The 27,827-nt window shown below is 43.7% G+C and overlaps 1 protein-coding gene across 2 annotated transcripts in view; it reads right to left on the bottom strand.

Annotated features, from left to right (window-relative positions):
* The window catches only part of TUT4 (terminal uridylyl transferase 4), a 1,269,543-nt gene that overhangs the window by 1,001,932 nt on the left and 239,784 nt on the right, over nt 1-27,827 (bottom strand). For both annotated transcript variants that reach the window (XM_085602613.1, XM_085602614.1), the window contains exon 7: nt 6,983-7,071. In XM_085602613.1, the coding sequence (XP_085458739.1) occupies nt 6,983-7,071 (89 nt within the window). The remainder of the gene's footprint in view (nt 1-6,982; nt 7,072-27,827) is intronic.

Genomic DNA, 27,827 nt, shown 5'->3' with positions numbered 1-27,827 from the left:
TGTAGTCCAGAATGTGAGCACTACCAATAGATCACTATCTTAATAGAGGTTTCTACCCTGGATGCCCAACAAGCTGTGCAGCGCACCTGAAAGTATATGTCTCCCCATTCTTTATGTGTGAATGACCCTCCTAACGCCTGTTTCCCAGTGCCTCTGGCCCGCAATTTTCTCTTTCACATGGGGGTGGGTCAGGAGGGCGTATAATTTGTTGATAATACACTTGTCCCCATCTTTGAGTAGGAGCCATTTCTCAAGGGGAGTGAGTGTGATTGTCTCGCCTCTTATTGTACCTCGGGGTGGGGGACCCAATGCTTGATCTGCAGGTAGCGGAGGTGCTCGGTTTCAGGGATACCTGTTTTCAGTTGCTCGAAGCGGATGAGACCATCAGCGTAAAAAACTCAAATGTCCGATGGACTTGCAACCAGTATGTTGCCTTGCCAAAAGTTCTGTAGGGGAAGGCCGGAAGCAAAGTCCCAGTTACCAAATATTGATGTAAATGACGATCGGGGGGTAGTGGGGCTGCGTTCCTTTTGGGTGGCCACTCTATCCCAGGCAGTGAGGGTAGCTCTGGTGATCGGCGAGGAGTATAGACTGCAAGCTCTGTATTTTATGTGTAGCCTAAGTACCTTCCGAAGGTGCTCTCCCATTATTGCATGCCTTCTCGGTCTCTGGGAGGTGCCACTTCACCTGGAAGTAGAGCTGTGCCGCTTGATGGTAGTGTAGATTAGGAACCTCCGGGTCCCCCTCTCCAGTGGGGTGGTATTTCTGATCGCGATGCATACGTGGGTGTTTGCTTTCCCATACAAAGCATGGATTTGAGCATACCTGCAGGTGTTATCAACGGAAAGGTCTGGAATAGAAATACGGCCCTGGGAAGTATTGTCATCTATAAGTCAGAGCCAGGAGAGGCTGTAATGCCTTAATTTTGCCGTGTTTGCCATATGGCAGAGTAAAGTGCTGTAATTGTGCCCTGGATCGTGGAGGCAATCTGTACTCCGAGATACAATACCGAGAATGTAGTCCATGCTAGAGAGTAGTTGGCAGCCAATTGCTCCTGCAGGGTGGGCGGCATCAATATATTGAGGGTCTGTAACTTCTGTAGCTTAATGCAAAAACCAGACACCTTCCCAAACCACTCTAGCTCCTCTAGGAAGGCCGATAGGTAATGCAGTGGGTCGTCTAACGCTACTAGGACATCGTCCGCGTAGACTTATGGCGTGCATGTCTCCCCCAAAACGCAACCAGTTATCCAAGGGTTATCTCTGACTCTTTGTGCCATCGGCTCCATAAAGAAGGCAAATAGGAGAGGGGATAATGGGCATTCCTGGCGCATCCCCTCGCATACGGGGAAGGGGGTCGACAGCTGCCCACTAACCCACATAACTGATGTGTGATTGCTATAGCTACTGAAAATCCAGTTGCAGAGCTAGGCATCCGGGCCGAAGTGGGCTAGAAAGCCTCCTCAGCCTCTAGGGCCAGGAGCATCACCTCTTTGTGGAAGCGTTTGGCCTTGTAGACCATGTGCAGAATTATTTTAGTATTGTCCCCGCACTGCAGGTGGGGAATAAACCCAGATTGGTCTGGGGCCACTAGGCCTGGCATAAGGGGATTGAGACGCGCTGTTAGGATTGAAGTGAAGAGTTTGCATCAACATTTATGAGCAAAATGGGGTGATAGGAGCCACAGCAGCGCTTGTCCTTTCCAGTTTCAGGGATTACTATGATCGGGGCTTCCAGCATAGTGTGAGGAAATGTACCAGTGTCCACGAAGGAATTAAAAAGTCTGGTGAGAATTGGTGAAAGTACTTCGCAGAAAGTTTTATAAAAGAGCCGAAAAACATTTGAACCATGGGATGTGAGAGGGTTTAGACTAGAAATAGGCGAGAACATCTCTTCAATTCGAATGGGTGAGTCTAGGGATTCAGCATTATGCTTAGTCAGGAAGTGCTGGGGTCTCGGCTGTATTTGTGGGCATCAGCCTTCTGGAGTTCCTGAGCTGCTTAAAGAGAGGTGTACAGTTCTTTCAAGGTCGATGTTATACCAGCATCGTCCATGATTTCTGTGCCATCAGGTGCACAGACAGCCGTGACCCTCTCAGCTTGACATTTAGCTCGGAGGTTGTGGGCGAGTTGTCTACCACATTTGTCTCCCCCTGTGTAGAAGGTGTGGCGAAGGCAAAGCATGGAGTATTCTACCCTGTCTAGAGCTAGGTAGTGTAGCTGAGACCATGCTGCTTCTAGCTTCCACCAGGCTCTCACGGCCCCTGTCCTTTTTATGGATGAACTGGAGTACCCATACCTGCCCCTCCAATGAGCTCCCTCCCTTGCCAATGTCTTGATGGTTCCTCATAATGTGGTAATGGAAGAGTTTGCGTCGTCACTGATCCCAAAGAAGTCACTGATGGTGCACAAGAGTTTCAGAGCGGTGTCATATTGAAGCAAATGGTCTTGTAGTCCCAGGGGTTAACCTGCAGCTGGGGTACATCGACCCACAAGGTGAGAGCAATGGAAGCATGGTCAGATAGTACTTGAGGTTCGATCTCCTTGACCCACTTATGCATAACGAGTGTCCCTAGAAAATAACATTCTGGCATAGCTTTCATGAGCCAAAGTTAAATAGGCTTTGTCATGCGTCTGTGGATGGGCCATACTCCACAAGTCCTTAAGTCCCATCTCCTGTAGCCACGTAAAACTTCACGCAGAGGAAGGCCCGGCATGGCCATAGTGCTGCTCAGATCTGTTCCACTCATAACCAGGTTTAGATCGCTTGGTCAGGGGAGTCTAGGATCTCAAATATAGCTTGCTTCAGGAATGTCTCCAGATTTTCATTCGAAGCGTGTATGAATGCAATAGTTAGGTCGTGCTTCTCTATGCTATATGTATGCGATATGCAAGTAAACCCCCTCCCCATCCCATATTTCCACCACCTTGTAGCATGTAGTCTGCCGAAAGCAGCGGTATAAAAGAATGGCCACGCCTCTTCTTTTTCTGGGGCCAAAAGAAAAATATTGGCTCAGAAACAAGGGCGATTTCAATCTATGACAGTCTTGAGGCATCAGGTGTGTCTTCTGAAGGAGGCACACGTCTCCTCTGTTATGCTGTAGATAGGAAAATACCACTCTCCATTTGAGGGGACTGTTGAGCCCTCTAATGTGGAGGGTAAGAATCTTCAGGTCAGCATGAGGGTGGACGTATGCAGGTATCAATCACCGGGCGAAGAGCTGGGAGCCCCAGTTGAGGCCAGAAGCGTGTGGGATTCGTAGTGTGTACGGGCACAATAGTGACAGAAGAAGCTGTCTAGTTGAGCGAGTATTGTCCCTGTATGAACCTCCATCAGATTAACTTGGGAACAATAAAACAGTCCAGTAAATACTGTGAGTCCTCGGGCTGGTCTTTTGGTTGATCCCGGGACAGGGGTCCTGGTGGTCAGCATCCGATGGTCTGCAGCAGCGGCTCTGGCTCTCCCGTCGCAGATAGTGTGCGTGTGGTGCGCTTCAACGGTGCAACTGGGCCTCATTACTGGGGCCTACCAGGTTGGTTCCCCCTTCAACGCTGTCAGGGCTAGGCTATCAATTACCGCTTTCCTTTCCAGGGTCATAGTTTTGGGAAGCGCCATCTCCCTACCAGGAGCCACTAGTCTGACTGTCCCTTCCGAGAAGGAAACTTCTGCATTTATGGATCGTCGGGGCTACAAGGTCTTGATACAGCGCTATTTTTAAGCCTCGAAATTGTACTGGGGAGGGCAGGTCTCACTTTGCACAAAAAGCTTTGAGTTGGAAGCTGTGGACGCATCTATGAATGTCCGCAGGATTCCCATACGGCACCCGTACTTGGTCAAACTGTATTGTAATCTCCAATGGGTCCAACAGGTGGCGGAAGAGGGCCTCTACATAGTTCATGATATCCGCTCCTTCTGCCCCTGGCGGTGCTCCTCGGCTATGGATATTGCTTCTCGGGAGCGGATCGCAAGGTCCTCTGCATTGACCTTGTAGCGATGCTTGCTGTTGCTGTAGGCACAGGAGCTCCTGTCGCAGGTTCTCAACGTCCTCACCCCGCACTGTCTTGTCGTCTTCGAGTGAGAACACTCTGTTGCCCGACTGTGCCAGATCATGCTTGACATCCTTGAGGTCCTGCAAAAGATTTACTGATTAGATGTACCCCGTAGGGAAGCAAAGAGAGCCTCAATGAATGTTCTTGTTAACGTATACTCCGCATACCCCCATCACCCTCTGGTGACATTTGGTGTAGCTGTGACTGTTTGACATCCTCCGCCAGGACCCCGAGGATCTCATTAGTATGTCCTTCACTGAGTGATCTTTCCTCCCAGTGCCACTGCCATGGTAGAGCACCAGTCTCCGGGCCCAGAACATTGCTGTCAATATGTGCTGAGGTTCTACTCGGGGCCAGGCCAACCCAAGAAGTCTAGTTTCGCATTTGGGGCAAGGAGGAGGGGAATCCCATCGCATTTGAGTTAAGTTCACCTCCGTCGTCACCCTGGGTTAAGGACACAGATGACCCAGCCTGCATCAAAGATCCCGTGGGGGAAGGGACACCCTGACAATCTGGTAAGGCCCCAGTTGTGCAGGCCCTAGTCCATGGGTGGCAGGGTACTAATTAGCAGCGATAGTGGGACAAGGGCATGTGGGGGCCCGTCCCTATATCTTAGCAATTGCTCTGCTGTGCCAAGTGCACAGCTGTCCGACCAGCTTCCCAGCGGTTCTCCCACTGTGTGCAGCTTATTCGAGGTCTGGGACTGGATTTGATTGCTTCTGTTGGCAGCAGTGTATAGTGCACTTATCCCCCAAGAGGGTATCCAGGCAGATGTGTAGGCTGACAGAAGCTCCTAGTTGAACGGCCAGGTCTTCAGTTTCTTGCGGCACTCGAGTAGAGATGAAGAGGGACTGATTTGATGGGGAAGGTTGTTTCAGGTTTTGGCAGCAATGTAGGAAAAAGAGTGTCCCCCTGTTTTGCTTCTGCGGATGCATGTCATCTGCGCGAGGTAGAGTGTGGCTGAGGGCAGTTGCCTTGTTGGATGGTGGAAAATAAGGCAGTGGTTAAGGTAAGCGTTGTGGGGGGCTTTGTAGGCGTGGAAGAGCAGTTTGAATTTGCAGCGCTTCTGGATGGGTAGACCATGTAGCTCTCTGAGGTGGGATGGTGGTGTGTGCGCTGCAGGGGATATCGAGGACGAGTCTGGTGGTGGCATTCTGGGTAATCTGGAGTCTTTGTATGAGTATATTTGAGAGGCATTAGAGAAAAGAAGAGGGGGCTCTGGATGCAGAGGACCTACGTTTGTGGAGGGTAAGAAATAGAAAATAGAGAGGTGATGGTTACTGTTCTCAGCCTTTGTGTGGTGCACGGTTGCCAAATATAAGGCTCTGTAGTGGTGTTGAAATCTGGATGACCTTTTGTTAGGTTTTGCATGGGAGTGGAGAAATTGATAATGGATTGAGGTAGTTCATAATAGAAATAAAGTCTGGTACAGACTACAGGAAGTGGTTTAGAAGATGAGTTGGGGCTGTTGACAGACAGATGTACATGAACTGAGGTGCTTTGGAGGACTATCCGTTCCCAGTAACAGCGATGATAGAGACATTGTGGTATCCCAAAATTAACTTTACCCCAAATATTCTAGGGGTTTAACCAGTTGCGGCGGTAGGTACAGCTCTCACAAAATGCATTTAGCTTTATCCTATTTATAGTCCTTATGTTGTCCCTTTAAGGTCGATGGTGGTATGAGAAAGCAGGATGGGGCATAAAAGGTACAGAGTAAAAAGAGGAAAATAGAAACAGGATATGCTGTCCGATACCAGTATAGTGCTAATGGCATTCTTGGTCTAAAGGAAAAATGATGGAGGCAGCAAGTGACACAAGGTAGAGAAAACAGATCTTGAGGGCAAAGACTGGAAGAAAGAGAAGAAAAAGACAAAAGGGTTCATAGGTAAGGGATACTTGATCATTTACAAAACCCATTTTGGAAATACAATCATGTGTAGTTAACGCGAGTTCCATCAAAAAAGGATGGTGGGAAAGTATAAGCAAAAAATGTAAGTTGATTGTTCTATATGCACTTGTAAACCATGGTCCATTTTTATTGTCAATATCGACTGGCAACATCAACTTTAGTGAGTTTTGCTATCTGACTAGCTAAAATGATTAAAGAAATTATGTAATCCATTCAGGGCATATAATGTGGTGAAGACAGAGAATGCCTGAAGGGCATGCATGTACAGTTACCCAACTTAAATAGCGTCTCAGATCCCATTGTGGTCCTCTACTAAAAAAGGATAGTAATAGGCAAAACACAGTGGACCAAACTTTCACCATTTTGTCAAGTGCATTCACAAATTGGTTTCCCTTTAAACAGAACCAATTGTATTGACATTACTTCTGCTGATTTGTAATTCATAAACCTGAAAAATGCAATGAATTCAAATGCTGGGTAGCCCAATTAAAAGGGCTAATAGACAGTTATGGGCGAACGCCTCCACAACCAATCCCTCGATTACCTAACTAAAATCTGTAATGCTCATGTTGAAACATGAAGAATTAAAAGCCTGGATGTGGATGGAGATCAGACTAGTGCATGAGGCTGAAATAAAGGATTTAACGAAAAAAGATAGAAAGCATATCAGGTTGACAGCCTAAAGTGATCTCTGGGCACTATTCAGGAGAGGTTGCAGGTTCTCCTACCAGCTATAAAGTGTTGGTATAGTTTTGATTGGGAAACTCTTAAAGTAATTTAAAAATTTACACAGCCATATTCACAAAACTATTTACTTCCAATTTACACTAAAACTACAGTTGTACCGGTGAGGGATAAAATTCCAATTTAGAGGAAAAATAACAGAAATTATGTATGTCGTAGTGCTATAACACATGATGGTCAAAAGCGTAGCTCTGCAATTGGCTTCAGGCTTTGTTAAATATACAATTAAAGATTAGCTCACACAGTTAACAAAGATGCTTTTAGACTGATTCACTTACCTTAGAGGGAAATTTTACATCAATATTAAGGTCACTGGTTTTAAAAGCAAATCTCGTCAGGCAGGAACCATACATCCTCAATGAGCAATCTGAAACAGAAAAGATGCCAGGATTTTACTCCATATTGTACTTCAAAAGGAAAGGAAGTCACTTATGCTACACATTCATTAAATAAAAATTAAAAAAAAGAAAGAAACATTGTTTGATTACAAAAAGCAAGAAATTCAGAGAATACATAATGGAAGTATTTTAAATAGAATGCACAAAAAAGTTCTAACATCTAGAACAACTAAATTGTTAAAGATACTGAATTATGGTCTCGAATTGAAAAAGATCAAGCTGCTCTTTTAATGTCTATTTTCTTGAGAAATAAAGCAATTTGCTTAACATACATCTCTGAAAAAAATTATTAAAGTTATCCATTTCTATATGTGAGGGAGTTACTGTAAAAATAATAAATACTCCCTGAAAATGTTTAAGAAGCCTCTTCTACTCCACACGATACAAAAGAAGCTGCTTTATGCACTGAAATTATAACTCTATTTTGCAGAATTCGGCCAGGTCTTTAATTATTTTTTTTCACACACACACACTGCCATTGAACAATGCACGTTTCTAAAACAATACAGAATTTGAATGACAAACCTAATTTCTGAATGAGTAAAGAAACTGAAAATCATGTCAATTTGTAGAGCGCACAACTCACCCAGGAGGGTATTCTGGCCCTGAAAAGCAGGAGCAGCGTGGACCAAGCCAGGGCCTACACTACATGAAGAGCAATGTCTTCAGTTTCTTGTGAAATTCAAGAACTGAGACGGTGGCTCTGATGTGCAGGGGTACATCATTCCAGGCTTTGGGTGTGAGGTATGCATATACAGGAGATGTGTGCGAGTAGGAGTCCAGCTGAGAAGTGTTGGGTAGTTGTGTGAAAGTTAATGTGATTGTTTAGGTACGTGTGGACGATGTTGAGCAAGGCTTTGTATGTGTGCGTGAGGAGTTTGAAAAGCGGAAGTATGTGAATGGAAAGCCAGTGAAGGTCTCTGAGGTGTGGATGATGTAGGTGAGGGGGTGGGTTGAGGATGGAGTCTGAGTGAGAGTCTGGCAATTGAATTGTGCATTGTCTGGAGTCTTCTGGTCAGTTGCACTAGGATTCCTATGCAAGTGCTTTTCTGTAGTCCAACCTGCAGGTGAGAAGGGCCTGGTTGACGGTTCTGCAGGTGTTGAAGGGAAGTCACTTAAAAATCTTGTTTTGTTTTAATCATTTTATGGAGGCTGCTCACAGATGTCAACAAAATAGCCTATGAGGTAATTTTAAGCACAAGCAGTCAAACGCCTCCCAAAAAAAGACAATAGTCAGAGTAGAAAGGGTGATAAATCTCGTTCATAATAGTCGCCACAACTTTAACCTACTGCATACATTCCTCTGCCACACCAATGTTCACAGCTAAAGGAGGTGCATTTCACTGTGTGCCAAGCTGCCTACATACAACTTGACCAACGAATTAGGCAGAAATTCCCGTCTCCATGGCTGCTCTCCAAGTAATGCTCCCAGGCCTTCTGCTTTTTCTCCAGGATTTCTCCTTCCACCTGCAAAAATATGCTCTGAGGCACAAGAAGTGGAACATGACCATTGTTGGATGCCAACCAGCAGAACTATTAACTCATTTTTGATTTGTTGCAAATCTGGTTAACACAGAGCGGTCAGAATCTTTTAAAGCCTAGTGATGCCGCTTTTTAAGTAACCATTACACACATAGCTCTGTCTCTTTCTAAGGGTGCACCAAGAAATAAGTTTGGCACTCCCTTTAGAATGTTTTAAGCTTGTAAGCTTTCTGAAACACAATATGGAAAGAGGAGTCTACTAGATGGACCTGCTCGAGAAACACTGTTCCAGTATTGTACAGGCACACACGAGTCAAATGTTTACTGGTCACATTCAGCCCTCCAAAGACTATCGGGTATTAAAAACAGATCATCTGCAATACTAGCAACCTACGCAAAGGCAATGGGGTTGCACCCATTCATCTGATAGCGCTACAGAGGACTATGGGTGAGAATCCCTCGTGATAAGATGCTATATTTTGATTAATCGCTTGTCCAGGGAGAGAAGAGTGGCATCAATGATTGATACCTTCAAACCAATTAACTCAGTTCTGTGCTTTGGCTACTGAAGCACCACTAGAATCAACAATTCCCCCGGGGATAGGCATTCTCCACGTTTAATGTGCATACTGCCAGTATCTGCACCACTATCTTCAAAACGTGATGCAGAATCCATCACAAAAATACTGCATATTCTTGCTTTTTTGCATCCCTTCTGAACCTTAGGGTTTATCTTGATGAAGTCTAGAAGCTGCAACAGCCCCACCAGCAGAAGATATTTATATCCGGTCACTCATATCCAGGCACTGCAGTCATAATATACAGCTTCCATCACAACATATACAGCCTTAGACCCTCCACAGTTCCACTTATGCCGACTCTCCTCCACATTTCTGCCCACATCCCCAGTCAGCCAGCACAGTGTTAATGGGCAGATCTGGTTTTCTGGTGTTCTCAAATGGGCCAAAAGTCATAATTCTGCTAAATTTCGCTTGAAGCCAAATTGGGGCTCTGATCCCATACTCTGCCCATGAAGGGGAGTGCTTTAGGCAGAGATGGCAAAGGACAAACTGGAATCATCTTAGTTATCTCGCAGGACATGCGGTAACCTCTGCCTCTCCACATGGAAGGGATGGAGTCTTCGCCACTGAATGTTGGTGTAAACAAATGCCTCTTTTTGCATGTTCGCCCCCACATTTATGGACTGATGCTGCTGGTTTTTCGACTCGGAGAGTGCACTAAGGCATGCTAACCAGACCTCAGTGCCAGTGTTCTAACCCTATACCAAGGTATGTTGAATTGTATACACACAATTGGTAAGTACTGGCTTACTTATAAGTCCCTAGTATGTGGAAGCCCAGGTACCTAAGGCATATAAGGCGGAGTGTTCACCCAGAGCTGCAGCACTGTTTATGCCAGCCTGCATGTGACAGAGACAAAATGGATCACAGCCTGCCACTGAAGACTGAAAGGACAGTGTGTGACAATGCCAGTTCGACTTAGCCATTACACCTACTGGGAAAGCCATCACTTCCCTTAAGTAATATATGCAAGTCTCCCCTATGGAAGACCTACAGACGGGGGAGTGGCTAGCAAGCCAACATTTTGTTTGTGTAACTTGTTGAGCGCCATTATCGTCGTACTGTTATTATTCTTAATTGTTCAAATACATTTTCTATATTTATACAATAATTTAATTTGTGTAGGGGTATCACTGGTCTAAAAAGTTTCTAAGTATTTTTGTCATATTGTTTATTGGTATGCTTTGAAAAAAACATTTCAGGAAATTATGTTGATTTTCTTTTTCTCCTTTCTTTTTTTCTGTATAATTTACAAATTCTTTGGTTGTGTTAATCTGTATCTTTCTAGCAAGCCAACATGACAGATGTGAGCTGCTAGAGCTCTGCTGTTAATCCATCGGTTATCCTGTATATTCCTGCAATCCCACGCCATTTCGGCACGAAAATGGAGGCGGCGGACTGGTGAACAACTGCAGCTGCATATCGTGAGCTCAAGAAAACATGGATAGTAGGGGGGAACAGATGTCTGAGGCCTCAGCAGGGTGCATGCGAGCGGAAAACGAAAGACCGCTGCCGCGCAGGTGTAGAGTACTGGGCAGGCGCCAGCTGGGGGAAGGCACGTAGCGGCGCAGACGAACAGCCCCCCCGGTGCTGGCAGCTGAAAAGGCTCGGCGGGCGGCCGTTGCCGGCGCACCTGCAAGACACACGTAAGGAGTCCCGCGTTCAGAGCCCAGGGTGGAACGGAGAGCTCCGGAAAGTGCTGCGAAGCTACAGCGAGGTGAAGAGACTAGCAGGGGAGAACCTGCCCCCCGCTGAAGGCGGAGGCAACATAATCAGAGGCCCTGCAGCACTGTATGGAGTCATGGGGGGGAAATAGACAATACTCGCACATAGAGTAGAGAGGCCCAACACCAGTGTTGTAGGCCGCACCACCAGGGACCCGACGGAGCTCAAGGAGTGGAAGCCAGGCTTGTAGTGCGTGAAGACAAAGTGAGACCTGCCTGAAAACAGGGGCCCCCTGGACCGCGCCACAGAGGGTGCCCGCGAAGCAGGTTAATGAAACGCCCATGAGACACAGGCATAGTGGCGCGCTGGGGCACATCAAGCAGCCGCCGTAGCTTGTGCTTCTGCCTGAGACGCGACTTCGTGAGCCAGAGTGTCAGATCGGACCCAGGCCAGGCTATTTTACTGTTCCCGTGGGACTACCACCATGACAACGGGGAAGATTTAAGCATGTGAATCTATAAAATATACAATACTGGAGAAGAGCTATTTATAACCGTAAGAACAATTTATGGGAAAAACTTGAAAGATGCATGTGCTTTTTAGGAAGAACACTGTGATAAAACGTAATATTTATTCAGTCCAAAAGACTGCACATATGTCACAAAAACCACCACAATTTGATAACCCTCATATTGCAGTGCCCATCGTGTGACACACAAAAATATACATATAACCATATGATGTTTAATAATTAGTCTCTCTTGACCCACAGATACCCTACTTCAGAGTAATTAAGGAGGGTTTGTATATGTGGAATGCCAGCCTGTATTGGGGCATGACTGATAGGTGATATCCACAAATAGTGGGCATTGACAGACATACATAAAATAACCTAAACTTAAAGATACACTGGGATACTGAGTTGGTACTGATGAAAGCCACATGACCTTGAGAGGCACTGATGTGGCTGAAACATGTTGACCCACAGACACTAGAGATTCTAATGTTCTCAATTAGAATGCCCATTTTGTTTTTAATATTGCCATGGTGTCCTTCCATTAAACACTTTACAAGGGCACAATATGTAATTTTATTCTGGATCCCTCAAAGACCTCCCATGATCTTTAAGGCAGTGCCCATTCAGAAACAATAGGAATCTGCACAAGGACTTTATGATGAAGCATGCCATTGGTAACCCCAGTGGATGAGAGTCCTAAAAACACTGAGGGGGCCCCAGAAAAATCAGGGACAGAGAGATAACAATAACCTTGGCATGGGGTTTCCGGTCTACTGGTTAACCAACGACTTCCACATATGCAGCAGGAACAGACATCTCCCTCTTGAAAGCTGGATATTCCCACAATACGCATTCAAAAAGTATTCCTTGCATTGCTTTCAAAAAGAAAATCAAGTAGCCACCTGGTTTCCCTACAAAGGTCTGCAACAAAGTGTTTTTTGAAAGACACTACAGCTTTTTTTGTAGGAAGCACAGGAATAAAATCTCTCAGAATACTGAACTCATCTAAATTCATGAGATTTTAAAATGTGTGTCCCAACAGTGACGTTTGACACCTTGTTGACTGGTGAAAGACCTCCAAAGATCACAGGAAGAGCCCAAGCAGCCCTGTTCCTAGTCCTCTGGTGTCCTGCTCCCCTCTTTTATGTAACCTTCATTCAACACACTTTGTAGGTAACAGTTAGAGCTGGCACTCCTAAACAGCAAATAAAAGAGCATCCAAAATGGAAACAGACTGTGGAAAGCAGTTCACGGATGCAATACCATGAGCTGTTGTTCATTGAGCATGCTACAACACAATGTTCATGTTGCTCATCCAATTCCAAGTTATTCAGGGAGCGCATATAACACCGGCAATGCTTCAGAAATTTGATCCAATGAAAAACACGATTTGTCCTAAATGTAGAGTGCCAGGAGCCATCTTGTTTCATTCAATGTGTGACTGTGAGAAAATAGTGGATTATTGGTGTCAGATTTTAGAAAGATATGCAGAAAACGCAAAAACTCACTAGTGCCATTTGTACAAAATCCAAAAGAAAAAAGAAACTTGGACCATTGTTGTTAGTGGGCAAAACGCACATTGTGAGATATTGGTTATGTTCTGTTGTGTCTAAACTTGATGACTGGGTCAAATATATAAATGAATGGACACTTCAATAAGAAATTATAAAAAAAATGACAAGAACCGAAGAGAAACTACAGGACAATTTAGAGACTTGGAAGTCAAAGGCCACAGCACTGCCATACCCTTCGGATATCAGAACAGCATGACTGATTGTAATAAGATCATATGTATGTTAAGAGAAAAAAAATTATTAACAAAAAAAGTCAACTGAAAGGAAAGACTACTCAAAATGCTTGTTTAATGGATAGAAGACAAAGAAGTAGAATGACTACAAAATGTGAAAGGTTAAGGCTCTCATAAAATGTTAACATTAGAGCACCCTATCAATTGAGTAGTATGCCGTTTATTAAATGTTACTACTATGTTGAAAATCAATATAGACCCTTTAAAAAGAATAGCTCTTCTCCCTCTACACACAACCTAGAAAATTCACCCTCATCATTCTGTCAGTTCAAACCACTACATGCACTCCTCTAATCTCCATATAATCAAATCATTGCTATACTCAAAGGGGTCTCTAATCTTTTTAGTAATAAGCGCTTTATATGTTCAATGAAAATCATCCTACAATACAAACACTGTTAGTGTTGTAATAGTGACTGCATCAGACAAGATTACATTAGTGGCCACCATATGCAAGATTACTAGCAGTGACCAGCTCAGTTCATCAGGCAGAGTTGCCAACATTAATGTAAAAAGTGCTTGGTCAAGGGGGAATGTCTCTACATGGCTAATATAACAGCCATTAGCAGCAATGCCCCTGCCACCAAAATAATAATGTTAGGTATAAACCTCCCCAAATACACATGATTTATCACTCAGATATCGATGTTAAATATACTGTGCAAATTGAGTAATGTTTCTCCAAACATCAGCTAAAAATAAACCCATTTGTCTCAAATACACACTCTCAAGGGTTATTCAGGCCTCCCTATTACCATCACTCAATTACAGGCAAGACGCCTTCTCTGGAAACCTTACTAAAATACTTGACAAATTACAACTTCAAGCATACAAGAGGATTTTTAGACTTTTTACACAAGGGGCTGCATGATGAGATTAGAACTGGGTTTGGATGCTCGAATGCGGTAAAATATGAGCACTTTCTTAAAGTATTATTATAGGATTATCAAGGCCTCACCTAACACCTTGAAATCAGACCTTCAACAGATCTTTATCCAAAAGTGAAATCCTTGATCGAATTATCTAAATAAATCAGCAGAGACTCTCCAAATAGACACGTCTGTGCTTAACAAAAAATTGCTTTCACACTCAGCACTTAAAACTATCCTTAAAAGTCAGATAAAATCGCAGTCAAGGCTAACTGATTTGCCCAAATTAAAGCTAAAGTTCACCCCACTATTTGATGCAGTGGCCACATCATACGCCACTCATCATCGGCTTGTTTGAGACCACAGTCATACCTCCAGCACTCGGTAGGAAAGAAATGTTTAAAACAAATCATGGCTGTAAGGTTGATGTGCCTAGAGACCAACGACATGAATCCAAAATTGCACTCCCTTTCTATGATAGTCAAGTGTAGACTCAGCGGCTATAAAAAGGAAACGTTTAATTATTTTCTGTATTGCTGTCCTGCACAACTGAATGCCCACCGCACCCTGCTAAAACCACGGTTTCTCACACACAGGATAAATACCTGTACAAAAGCAACAAACGTTTTTAACTTAGTGGAGCCATGTGCCATGGCGAAATTTGGCAAATACATCAGCCCGCTACAAGCGTCACTTAAAGACACTAACAAGACAGATCAACGCTCCTATTAACATTATCAAATGAGTGAATTTTAATTGTTTTAACGTTTCATATGGCTGGTTTTATAATCCATTTGGATACTCTTTTTATCTGTCTCATGGTATTTAGCTTACATGCCCTTTAAGCACTATTTGCACAACTAAACTATCTTGCACAATAATGACCTGGTATCTAGCCATATGCTCTATTTATGATTTTCAAATTTTAATGGCATCTATTTAAAATTGACCCCAGCTGCGTTATACTATTGAGACTGTCTACGCGTGGGTTTAACACATATGCACCACATGCACCGTCTGTTCAGCTAAGCTATTTTGCACAGCAACTAGCTGGCTTTTATTCATATACTCTGTTCATGATAGATATAAATGCAATTACAATACAATACAATAATATAATATGTGTTATAACCTTGAAATTATTTATGCCTGTGTTTTAATGCAAAAAGAACAATTGATGTACAGAATGCAGAACAATGTCATGCATTCACCCCAGTACAGAGATCTGGGCCTACTCCATCGTTGTTTTGCTCACCATGCCATTCCAGTTTGGACCCGGCCATATGCAAATCAGTTTTGACCCGGCACCCAATCGGAACAGTCCAGCCCGAACTGCCAGGCCAGGTCCTCCCTCGACTGGAAACAAGCATCCTAGGACCGGTTTCGGGGTTTCACCCCTCATCAGCCAGGATAGCTCGACTCCAGTGGCATCTTTACTTTTATTGCATCTCTTTCCTCTTTTGACAACCTTTGAATTTTTACATATATATTGTAATGATTTTAATTAATTATACAATAAAGGAATACTGACTGTCTGACACTCTCAATGTTGGTGTGAGAAAGTGCCTTTTTTGACATGGTTATCACCCACTTTTTGCCTGGTTTTGATGTGGTTTTGATTGTAGTGCACAGGGTCCCTGCAAACCAGGTCCACTGTGCCACTGCTTCTTCCCTAAAACATACCACACTTGGTAATTCTGCAACCCTCCAAGTCCCTAGTAAATGGTACCCCGAGTACCTAGGGCATGGGAGCTGACCAGGGTCCCCTGGGACCCCCTCACTAAAACCATAGCACTGTCCTTGCAACGGACATGTCCCTGTGAGTGAAAAACTACAAAGTCGACACGGCACCCTGACTGGATGCCATGCCACCCAGCTCTGCCTGAAGGTATAGGTAAGTCACCACTCTAGCAGGCCCTACAGACCTAAGGCAGGGTGCACTATACTACAGGTGAGGGCATATCTTCCTCAGTATATATGCCCCTACAATACTTGAGCCAAATCTTAAATATTGTAAGTGCCAAGGAAACCATGAGGAGTACATGGGCTGGAAACTCAACAACTCGAGTTCCCCAGCACCATGATGGCTGCACTGAAACCAGTCGTGGTTGGTACCAAACAACTCCTTGTAATAAATCTAAACGGATGCCAATGTGAGATTTATTACAACATGTACTCAGAGGCCACCTCATAGGTGCCCCCTGAAAACCTATCGACCCTGTTGTGCGCACTGACTGTCTTAGGCAGCAGAGACAGACACAGAGACAGACACAGAGACAGACACAGAGACAGACACAGAGACAGACACACACACACAGTTCTGGACCCCTGGGTGGAGAGCCTCTGCTCTCTGGCACCAGAAAAAAGCACATCCTGGGCAGAGGTCTCACACCTCCTCCCCCAGGATGGGCCAGTGCTCGAAGGGGGAAGCTTCAATTGCCTGCTGCCTTTGTAATGAGACCCCCAGCTTCTACTGCAAGCAGCAGATGGCAACCCATGGTTTACACCCACACTTTGGGAGGAAAACCAGTGGTGAAACTTAGAAGAATATGAGGATTGTCCACCTCTGCCAATCCCATCCTAAGGTGGAGGAGGGGCGGGGGGGGGGGGCAGAAGGGATGAAGCCCGTGTTCCAGTCCCCCACCATCTTGAAGATGGGGAGACACCTACAATCAGGGCTAGGTCTATGCTCCCTACCACAGGAAGGTGACATAATTGAGGATTTAGTCACCACAGGTAAGGTGCCCATTGACCCTACCTGCTACTCCCCTAAAACATCCCTAAAAGTAGTATTTAGGTGGCTCTTCCAGACCTGGAAACTAGATCTGTGATGACCTAACAAGAAAGAAGACAACCCTGCAGAGAAGACTGAAGAAGATGACTGCCTTGGCCCCAGCCATACCGCCTGTCTCTAGCTTTGACAGCCAGCAACCTTGGAAAACCCTGGAAGGACTGCTTCCTTCGAAAAAGACTCAAATATCCTGATGACAGCGGCCCTGTCCAGAAAAAAAACAAATTCAAGGACTACAGATCCAGGCGGATCTGCGTCTCCTGCCCACTCTGCACCTCCTGCCCACTCTGCACCAGACGCCCATGGCCTAAGTCTGAGAAGCTCACCTGCCCAGTGAAGTCTCCCAGCGATCCGAACTCCAAATCCAGAATTGGCCGACCTCCACTACGATGCCTGCAGTGTGAACCTGAAGCGTCCCTTCCAAACACAACCGGCCCGGTAAGAAGAAATTCGAATGCAGGCCCTGTGCTTTGAGGAGCTTGATCAGCGGTGCCTCTGTGACCCCCCACCCCCAACATACCGACTTACCTGTGCTGTCACTGGTTTTCTGCCTGCACCCTCCGGTTCTACGCCTGCAGCCTGTTTCCCAATAGAAGATTCTCCATTGAAAAGCAGTTGGCGCCCAGCGAAGAATTTGCACCCAACCGCCTGTAATCATTCACCCATAACACTATACCAGAACTTAACAGCACTAGCAACATTACCATCTTCAAACCTCAACCAGGAGACGTAGCTTTGTATCCCCTACAAAATCACAGTAAAGAGCCATGACTAGCAGGTAATCTTCACTACGTCAGCTGTTTCAAACTGGCAATTATAATTTTCAATAAAAGCATTAAGTACGATTATCCTATGGAAACAAATGTCCAAACCTCAAACCTGCCAGGTCATATGGACCACCAAAGAGCCAAAATCGCCTAGAGCCACCAACCCAGCATTAGAGTGCATTTGGAGAAAAACACTTGCTCTAGACAGCCAAGTTGTTACATCTGACAACTATAAATCTACACAGCAAAGGTCTAGAAAGAAAACAAGCATTGGAAATGCAATAGGTCTTGCATTTGTTTGAGTTAGAGCTATTGGCATTGTAAACGTCAATGTGTTTTACCTATGTGTTTTGGAGTGTATGTATGTGGCGTGTAGTGGAATTATGTGGATTGTATTGGATTAGTTAACTGTGGAATTGTGTGGTCTGGAGTGGATTTGTGTAGTGGAATATTGTGGAATGTTGTGCTGTGGAATTAAGTGGATAGTAATTATGTGGTAGTAAGAGGAATAGTGTGCAGTGGGATTGTGTGTAATGGAGTGTAATTATGTGGAATGGTACTTTATGTTGTGGATTGGCATCTTCACAGCAACCAAGGTAGTACTGTATATTAAACAGCACATTAACACCAATGGCTACATACAGATTAATGGTTAAAAAAAAAAAAAAGAGTGCAGCTATGACCGGAAACGTACAAGTAGTCAGCTTACTAATGTGCATACTTGCAATTTATTGGAGGCTATATTGTTTATTATACAAGCCCCTAGTCTCACAGCCTCCAAAGTCCAACATCTGTAAGAGAAACATCCAATATCATCTGTATGGTCATGCAGGCTAATGACCACACTGATTAAATTATACTTCCAACAAAGGTGGCTATATCAGCGTCATGCATTTTATTGTTAAAAATTCTTTCTTGTCCTACAGGTACAAAGGGACCTGCAGAGAATGTGTGAGTCCCTTGAAAGACATACCCTTACTGCATATCGTCAGCATCTGCATTGCGAAGATGACGAATCTGGCAGTTTGTTGGCCTGGATACTGTGACGCGAGCAGTAGATTCTGCCTATCCTACTGATCTGAGATGGTGGGTGATGGGTACTAACAGTACAGCAAGGTCCTAGACAACCTGGTGGCACACTTTCGTAGCGTGTATAGGTAATCTGGAGACGGACCCCCTGACAAGGAGGAACAGCTTCTCCAGGAAGTGAAACTGCCCCAACGGAGGCCAGAGAATGCTCATGACCTTGACGGCGATCTTACTTTGGAAGAACTGAAAGCCAGGCTTTGGGAGTTGAATAGAGCTTAGGCTCTGGGAGGAGATGGACTCCCAGCTGAATTTTATCAGGCATATGCAGGTATGTTGGGGGAGAAGCTGTTGACTGTCTTTGTGGAGTCACGGAATCTTGAACTTCTGCCTCGAACCATGCGGGAGGGAATTCGAAGTCTCATGTTGAAATCGGACGGTATCCTGAGGACTCCTCCTATTGGCCCATTACTATGATCAACACAGATGTCAAGATTCTCTGTAAGTTACTGGCGAACCAATTACAGGGAGTCGTCAGTGCACTAATCCATGAGGATCAGTGCTGCTTTATGCCTGCACGTAGTACAACCTTTTGTTGTGTGTCGATTTAGATACCGTATATAGGTTTCCCGATTTATGTCCTTATATAGGCACAATTCGCATTGCCCATATTTAGGCATAGAAATCCTAACCTTATTTAGGCATTATCCATGCTAACCAACTACAGGCATGGCCACCTATATCCGTTCATCACTGGCGAACCTATTACAGGGAGTCGTCAGTGCACTAATCCATGAGGATCAGTGCTGCTTTATGCCTGCACGTAGTACAACCTTTTGTTGTGTGTCGATTTAGATACCGTATATAGGTTTCCCGATTTATGTCCTTATATAGGCACAATTCGCATTGCCCATATTTAGGCATAGAAATCCTAACCTTATTTAGGCATTATCCATGCTAACCAACTACAGGCATGGCCACCTATATCCGTTCATCTACCTTTAGGACTTCCCCTTGCTTGGATATTGATTTCTCCAAGATCTCATTTATTATGCATGAACAACTATTCCTTAGGGGTTCACTCATGACATTCTTCTGCACGAATTTAACGTCAATACTGGCATTCCTAAACACCTTCAAGGTATAAATATACCTTCATTTACCATGGCAAACCACGGTTCGGCTGCCTACTTGCACGACGCGGCTCGCCACGGCAAGTTAGGAAGGAAGTCAAGTCCCCACCTGACGCACCAGACGCTGTCATCCTCCTCGCAGAGAATCCAGCTCCAGTGTTTCTGACTCCCCTTGCGGGGAGTTAGAGATCGAGACTCGGAAAGAGATTCCAACCTCACTCATTCTAACGTATGGAGCGGACTAGAACCTAGAGGGACTTTTGGCAAATCTTGGCAACTATAGCTAAACTAGACTATAGACAAACAGCACCTACTTCTTACCTCGAACTACACTTAGGTTAGGTACACTGGGGTAGAACTAGCTAGAAGCATCAGATGAGTATTAACATTTTAGCCTGTGTTATTTATGTATGTATTTTTATGAATATCTGTCATAGCTACAATACATGCTATTGCAGCATTATTTTATCTTACTGCTAACGCTGTACATATTTTACTTCGCATTCTGTCTTACGATTGTAGCAGCTCATATCTCTTGTACGAGAAATAAGACTGTTCAATAAACCCTTTTTATTGAAACGCCAGTCTATCTATTTCAGTGAAACTCTGTAGAAACGAAGCATGCACGATTGACTGAGTGAAACGTATCTATTGTTTCCACTATTCTGAGATTGTTCCGATTCTAAGGGAAACAAAGTTGTCATGTTTATGCGGTTGTCAGAAATAATCCCTTCTTGTTTATTCGAGAAGTTTTCTAGTGACCTCTGAGTTAGCTGGCACACACAAGTAAGTTTAATGTACTCGACAGACATACGGACCTCAGTCCTATGTCAAAACTATAGTGTATATTATTCCAATGCGCAGAGCCTATCAGGGATCTAGGAACTACACTACATGGGGCCCAACAGTTTGGTAAGGCACTAGTTCAACGCTAGATACTGAAGTAACTCAGTCGTGCTTTTCTCAGAGACCCCTACTCATAATACTCCATAAGACTGAGCAATCCGCCAGAAATTAAGGGAATTTGATGCAACAGAACAACCACAAGAACTAGCCAGAATAACTGAAAAATCCTATGAAGAATTAAGCCGAGACAGTTTGGGAGGGAAACCAGTTAAACCACAACTGTCTGAAAGACCTGAAAAGGCCTTTTCCTAAAAACAATCCTACCTCTTCTAAAAAGAAGTGGGAAAATAACAAACAACATTCAAAAGAGAAAGATTCTCAATCCCGAAGTAGGTCTCCTCAAAAGGAGCCCTCTGAAAGGAGGTTTAACCTCAGGAATAGGGATAATTTGAGAAAACCCGAAAGGTATCAAGATACTGATACACGTTCCTCTCGTAGCTTTCAGATATCGTCACCGACATCCGAAAGAAGAGGACGGCCAGATCAAAAAGAAGAACGGAGAATGGGCTCAGACAATGTTGGACAGCGCAGCAGAAGTATCAATAGCTCGCCAGAACCTGAAGGGACTTCTGGAGACAGTGGACCTGAATGAAGACATTCGAGTTGAAACTGCAGACACCAGGGTTAGTTCTCCACAAAGGTTATATGAAATAACACTCCGGATGGGGGGAGACAAACCAAGAAAAGTGAAAGCACTCTTTTGGGAGCGACTTTCAAAGGGTTATGATATACTTCTAGCAGAACAGGACTGGCCACCAGAATTTGTCAGAGAGTGCCCACATGGCGAAGACATCATTATGCCAGCCTTCTCTAACCATGTTCCAGTACATTTAAAATATACTTATGCCAGGAAATGGGCAGTGGCCCAAGCCCCAGCATTATACAAAAATCCTGTAGGATGGGATAAGGACTCACTTCACCATAAGATCCAGTTAAAAAATCAACTAACTGCACAAAGGTAGTATCCAATTAAGCAAGAAGCTAAAAACCAGGTCAGGGAGATCTTAGATCAACTTGAATACCAAGGGGTGATTGAAACATGCACCTCATCAATGAACAATCCTTTGTTTCCGGTTTCCAAACCAGACAATACATATCGTCTAGTTTTAGATTACAGACATCTAAACTCTTGTTGTAAAACATTTGCAGTGCAAAATGCACATAGTACAGCATTAATGAATAACATTGTGCGTAAAAAATATAAAACCACATTAGATATTTCTAACGGTTTCTTTTGTCAAAACATAGCACCTGACAGTAGGTATTTGACAGCTTTCTCAATAATGGGGACCCAGCATCAATTCGGTCGTCTCCCTCAGGGATTCAAGAATAGTCCAGGGTAATTCTCAGCAAGGGTAACAGAGTTACTACAAATTTATGACGACAAGGCATTGTCATATGTCGATGATATCTATCTGACAGACGATGACCTGAACAGGCACTTGAACAGGGTGAATACCATTATACTGGGCTTCACCTCTGAAGGTTATAAATTCAATTTTAAAAAATTGAGAATTGCCCATCTCAACGTCCTTTTCCTAGGATATGAACTATCAAGTAAAGGCAAAAGCCTGGCAGCCAACTTTTTAGAAAAGTGTGCGCTGCTCCAAACTCCAAAAACAATGAAAAACTTAGTCGATTCTAGGTTTCCTAAATTTTGGAAGAAGATACATTCTAAACTACGCAGAAAGGGTTAAACCTCTCTACGAATTAATCAAACCTGATTTTAAAATCACACATTGGACACAGGAACACACAGAAATCCTGCGTTCACTTCAAGCTGACATGTTAGCAACAAAACACTTACAAACACGCATAAACGTACGCAACTTAGTGATCCGAATCATTCCGGGTCAATGCGGATTCACCTACTTAACTTTTAACAAAGGTGAAAAAGTACCAATTGCATACAAATCACATTTGTATACGCAAGTAGAAATGAAATTTACATCGACAGAAAAAATTCTGACAGCAGTTCAAACCGCTGAAGCAAAAGAAAGAGCCCTGGCACAGGGGAAACGCATTATGGTCGTAACCCCTATAACAGCCTTAGAGGCCGTTACAAAAGCGAGTATTTCGAATGCAAAAGCTTTACATCCAAGATGGATACAGTGGGTCAATTCTCTTGCTGCAACTGATGTTGAATATGTTTTTGATCCTTATTTAAAAACACACGCATTCCTGCAATACCAACACCTAATTCCTCTGCCTACTGAAATTCTCCCTCTTGACTAGTACGAATTTATCACTTATACTGACGGATCTGCACAACCCGCTACGGGCGGGTAAGCAAGCTTATAGTGCAGCATGCGCGATCGTTAAAGTTTGTATGCTTGATGGCAAATTTAGACCAATGGTCACAAAAACGCAATCTCTAGGAGATTGTAGAGCTCAGTGAGCTGAACTACAAGCATTTAAAATGGCACTTGAAAATACGGATCGCGAATTACCCACACTCAGTGTGCGTTTCTTTTTAATGTGTTCAATCATACAATAAATATTTACAGAATTGGCTTCAAAATGGTTTCAAAGATGCAAAAGGTGGCACAATCAAGCATAAAACGCTTTGGGAACAAGTAGTTCAGTTGCGAAACGGACTACAAAACACTCACGTGATACACACGTTGAGTCATCAACGTGATGGCGTTCACGTTGAAGGGAATTCATTGGCTGATGAAGCCGCGAAAGGGGCTGTGCAAACGGCTTCCGTTACAGCAATCACTCGTTCAAAAACAAAAATAGAAATAATACTGGCTGTCAATGCTTCAAGCAAAGGCAGTGGTGCAGCATTACCTAAAAGGATTCCACTCAAATACTCATATATAATTGATGCAAACAATGTTCCGTTTGCTCGAATCCCTGGAGTGGGGATAGGGTAATACCAAACATGGAACGAAGAGCAACGTTGATTTACGAAGCACATCTGGGAGAGGGTCTGACACATCAGGGGATCTCTAAATCAATTTTAAAACTAAAAGAGATGTACTTGTGGCCAGGAATGAATACACCGATTCACATTTTTATCAATAAATGCGTAGAATGCAATAGAGATCGCAGTACAGAACGCCACCAGGCACCTGTCTACAACGTAGCGAGCCGAGTACAGACACCATTGTTAGACAGCATTAGACTATCTACATGCAGCCATCCCTGTGGACAAATGCAGTCCCACAAACACAATCAATGTTCCTTTGGATGTGGCCTCAGCGCACGGCTGACGCTCAAACTGTTATAAAAGATTTGAGAGTCTTTATCGGCACATACGCAATTGGCACACTACATTCTGACCAGGGTCCTGCATTTAGCTCTCGAGCTTACAAAGAAGCCATGGCCAGCTTGGGCGTAGCAGTGCGGTATTCTTCTCCATTTCATCCTGAGGAAATTCTGTTGTGGAAAGAAAAAACTGGAACATAAAGCAGTCTATAACAGCTAGGGGATTAGGTTCGGTTGATGGGTGGGTCAAACATCTTTATGGGGTCCAACGCTCATTAAACAATTTGCCAAGAAGTTCTCTAGGGTGTGTCACTCCATATGAAGTCCTATTTGGAACTAGAATGTTGATTCCGGACCTTGACATGAAAGGCACAGTGGTGGAAAATTAAAAGTTTGATATCAAAGATCGTTTGGCTGTTTTACAGGACTTAAATGAACTAAGATCGAAACAAAGCAACATGTTCCTGAAGTCAACCACCACTGGGGAAAAACCAACCGTCCCAGCAAGGCCTGTCTGGATTCCAAAGCTTGGTGATCTAGTCAGAGAAAAGATCGCGGACAAGAAGGAATTTGGGCCTTCTTCCAGACCACCAGTACCTATCCTAGCAATCCACGGATCGAGAATAGTACTACTGCCGCCCCTTGTTGGTAAAAAGGAGAAAAGATTTGTGTCCATCAACCTGATCAAACCACACTATGTGGCCGATACTAAGCAGTAGGCCAAGTGGGCTCAGACAATGTAGCAGGCACACTCCGCTAGCTACAATCCAAGAGGTTCAAACTGAGAGACTCATCACCTTTGAAGATTCTACAGTGAGAAATGAAGGACTAAGCAACAAAGCTATGGAACTCGTCCTTCTTGAGACCCAAATAACAGTTCGTCCTGATACACCTGTCTACAACGAAGTAACAAGTGATCAACTGGTTCCAGCGATTTCAACGAATCCTGATGTAATTCCAACCATTGACAAAACTGCCGCTGGCTATTTCATGAACTTTGATACGTTTTCTGAGGATCCCAGCGAACCTGAAACGACGCCAGCACAAAGAACTTCCAAGGAACAAGCAACAGACTTTTTTCATCTTGTGAAAAATACTTATCTGGTTTCACCATGGATTGAACTATGGATTGTTTTGGGAATATTCTTATTTCTACTTTGGTTAGCTCTGGTAATAACTCTGGGTATGCTGATAAATGGAAGATACATTCAAATGGACACAGCAAGTAAAAGAGTGAACTTACTTCTCCAGCCACACAAATCATCCCATCGTGAAGCAAGAGACTTGTCAGCAGTGAACATCACAGCCGTTCCTATACCAGATGGTATAGTTTGGAACAGAACTGAATATGACATTTTTGGCCTGTCGGAACATTTGAAGATTCCACACTTATTTAAAATTTTATTAAGTGACTTTATTACCTCTAGTACCTTTTCTGGTGATTGGGACTTCGAGACGGTTAATAACATGATGTCTGATCTAGAAATGTCTGCAGTAATCACAAATCATGAATATTTAGAGGGTTCATCAGACTATGAACAAATGTATTGTTATAACCACTGTGGTCATCATTTCTTGCATAAAACTGCATCACCTAGAAATGTATTTATGTATAACCAATGGGAACATTGTCCTACACCCCCCCAAAGGGTAGCTCAAATATGTATGCTATGAAATTTCCATATTTTTCAGGGTTCAACTTATCAAACCCAGAATCATTTTATATTAAGAATATGAACAAGACAGGAACAAAAAATATGTTAACCAATACGAAACAGATTTATTCTGCAGCCTTTATTGCCCAACTGTCTAGTCAGGGTTTCGAATTTTGGAAAAGACAACAATGAGACAAAATCTGTCTTGGGTACAAAAGATTGGCAAGTGCAGGGGGTAGAAGCTTTGTTTAGAGCCTGCATCATCCCTGAGCAAATTAGGTTTTTGAATGACACTGTCCAACAAACATCTTGCCTTGGGTTAGCCAAGATCAAAGACATGAACACACCGACCATACCTATAACTGCAAGTAATAGCACTACACAGGGGGAGGTCGACGTACATAATATTTTACATCACAACAGATTAGATCCGGAATGGAAAAAATGGTTGCTCTGGTCCACGGACACAAACAACTGTCAAAATCGATTCCTGAACAAAACACAGGGTTTCACTATCAATAGGCCAGACCCACACTATGTTCAAAGACAGCATCCAGGGGTAGTAACAACATACAGTGTAGGGAAACTCTGCCTTGATTGGCTACAGAAAGCTAAACTGCAGGATGTAAAACAACACTTATCTTTACTTAAAGAAGGGGCAGACCTTAGGGAATTCTTGCTAGGACCGAGAAATCCGCGTCAAAAACGTTTCATATATGCCGGTATCTACGCTGCTTATAATGAAATATGGAAGATTACCCAACCAGAGACTGCAGAACGAATACGAGAAATTGATCGTATTAATTTAGAGAAATCTCTCTCTGTAGTAGACAATGGGTTAACGACTGTCGTCCAGGATATATTCATTGGACAGTATTGTGTCTTCTGCCATAGACATCATGGAACAAGACTGGGTCATGCTGCAACATGGTCCATCTCAATTACGTTCTATAATGCTATTAGGCTGGACGCTCCAAAACTTGCGTTCAGGCTATGTGCCTTGGAGTTTAATCAACACTACGTCACTGTTTTCAGAATTCAATCTCACTGATAAACAGATCAGACTGGCACAAAGGGGAGCAGACTATACGGTGCTGAGCATTGAAAAACTGGATAAATTACCATTCACGGTGGCAGAAAAACCAGCTACTGAGTGGATCATACATGGTAAAATGACTCTGCCTGTTACAACTTTCCATTTTCAATATTGCTTAAAACTATATACCTGCAGGCAAATATGAAAGGTTGGGTAAAGAATACATCATGACATCTTGGGATTTACCTTACATACATAGATGTTGGAGTGGGGGGGCGTGAAGTGTTTTAGTGGTACAAACTGTGATAACACACTTTGCCAGGGTATTAATTTAAACGGGGCTTGCGATGGTTCCACTACAAACTTATTCTGTCACCTACAAGGCTCACCAGCTACAGTGATTAATCCAATTTTTGGACTACTTTCCAATTTAAGTTACCTCATGTTGAATGATCACAGCTGCTGTGGCACGTTGCCAGGTATCCCATATCTAGTAATGGTTACATCCAGGGTCACTTGCTGTATGCAGGTCTTGTTTCCACAAATACAGACAGTCAAGGAGTCGCCTCTTATGACCTTCACTGAACATCTCTTCTATACGAATTGATACTCTAAGCAGAATGAAAGCCATTCTTTTACAACAAACTGTGCCACTGACCTCGGCCAAAGAAACCTATGAGATACAAGTCGCAAGGACTTCGGCCGAGATACAAGCCCCTTTGAATACAAACTGCCCTATACATTTCTCAGAAATGTTGGAACGTATCTTAAACATGTCTAATACGAGCAGTATTGTTCATGTATTTAAGACCGTGTGTTCAGGACTATTAACACCTTTTCAAGGAGTCCTCGGAATAATTCCCAAGGTCGTGCACTCTGTGTTTGGCGGACTGCCACTACTTTTTGGACTCGTTGCAGGGATCCTATTTTTGCTCCTACTGCTCCGATATGGCAAGCCAAATCATGAGCGTCACTCCAAGCACCATAGAGAGAGCTCTAATGGAGATGAAGTGTCGTGAGCGCATCGTCCAAATTTTGGGTTTACCTCGTCTACAAGAATTAAATACCACATGGTTTCTGTCATTCAGACCAATCTGGCAAGATTGCATCTTACCTGTTCTACGCTGCCTGCTTTACGGTGAAGAATGCGTGCTAGACATCTGTCTAACACTCGCATCAGTCATGCCTACGGATATCGATACTCTGCTAGATCCGGCTATTGTACCGCTTTGTTTGCCATAAGTTGGCAGGGTATGCTCAGACGTGAGTCCCTTGCT

Source organism: Triturus cristatus, chromosome 4_2, assembly GCF_964204655.1.
Source record: "Triturus cristatus chromosome 4_2, aTriCri1.1, whole genome shotgun sequence".
Taxonomy (NCBI): Eukaryota; Metazoa; Chordata; class Amphibia; order Caudata; family Salamandridae; genus Triturus; species Triturus cristatus.
The sequence above is the reverse complement of the archived record's forward strand: the minus strand, read 5'-3'. Positions and strand labels throughout refer to the sequence as shown.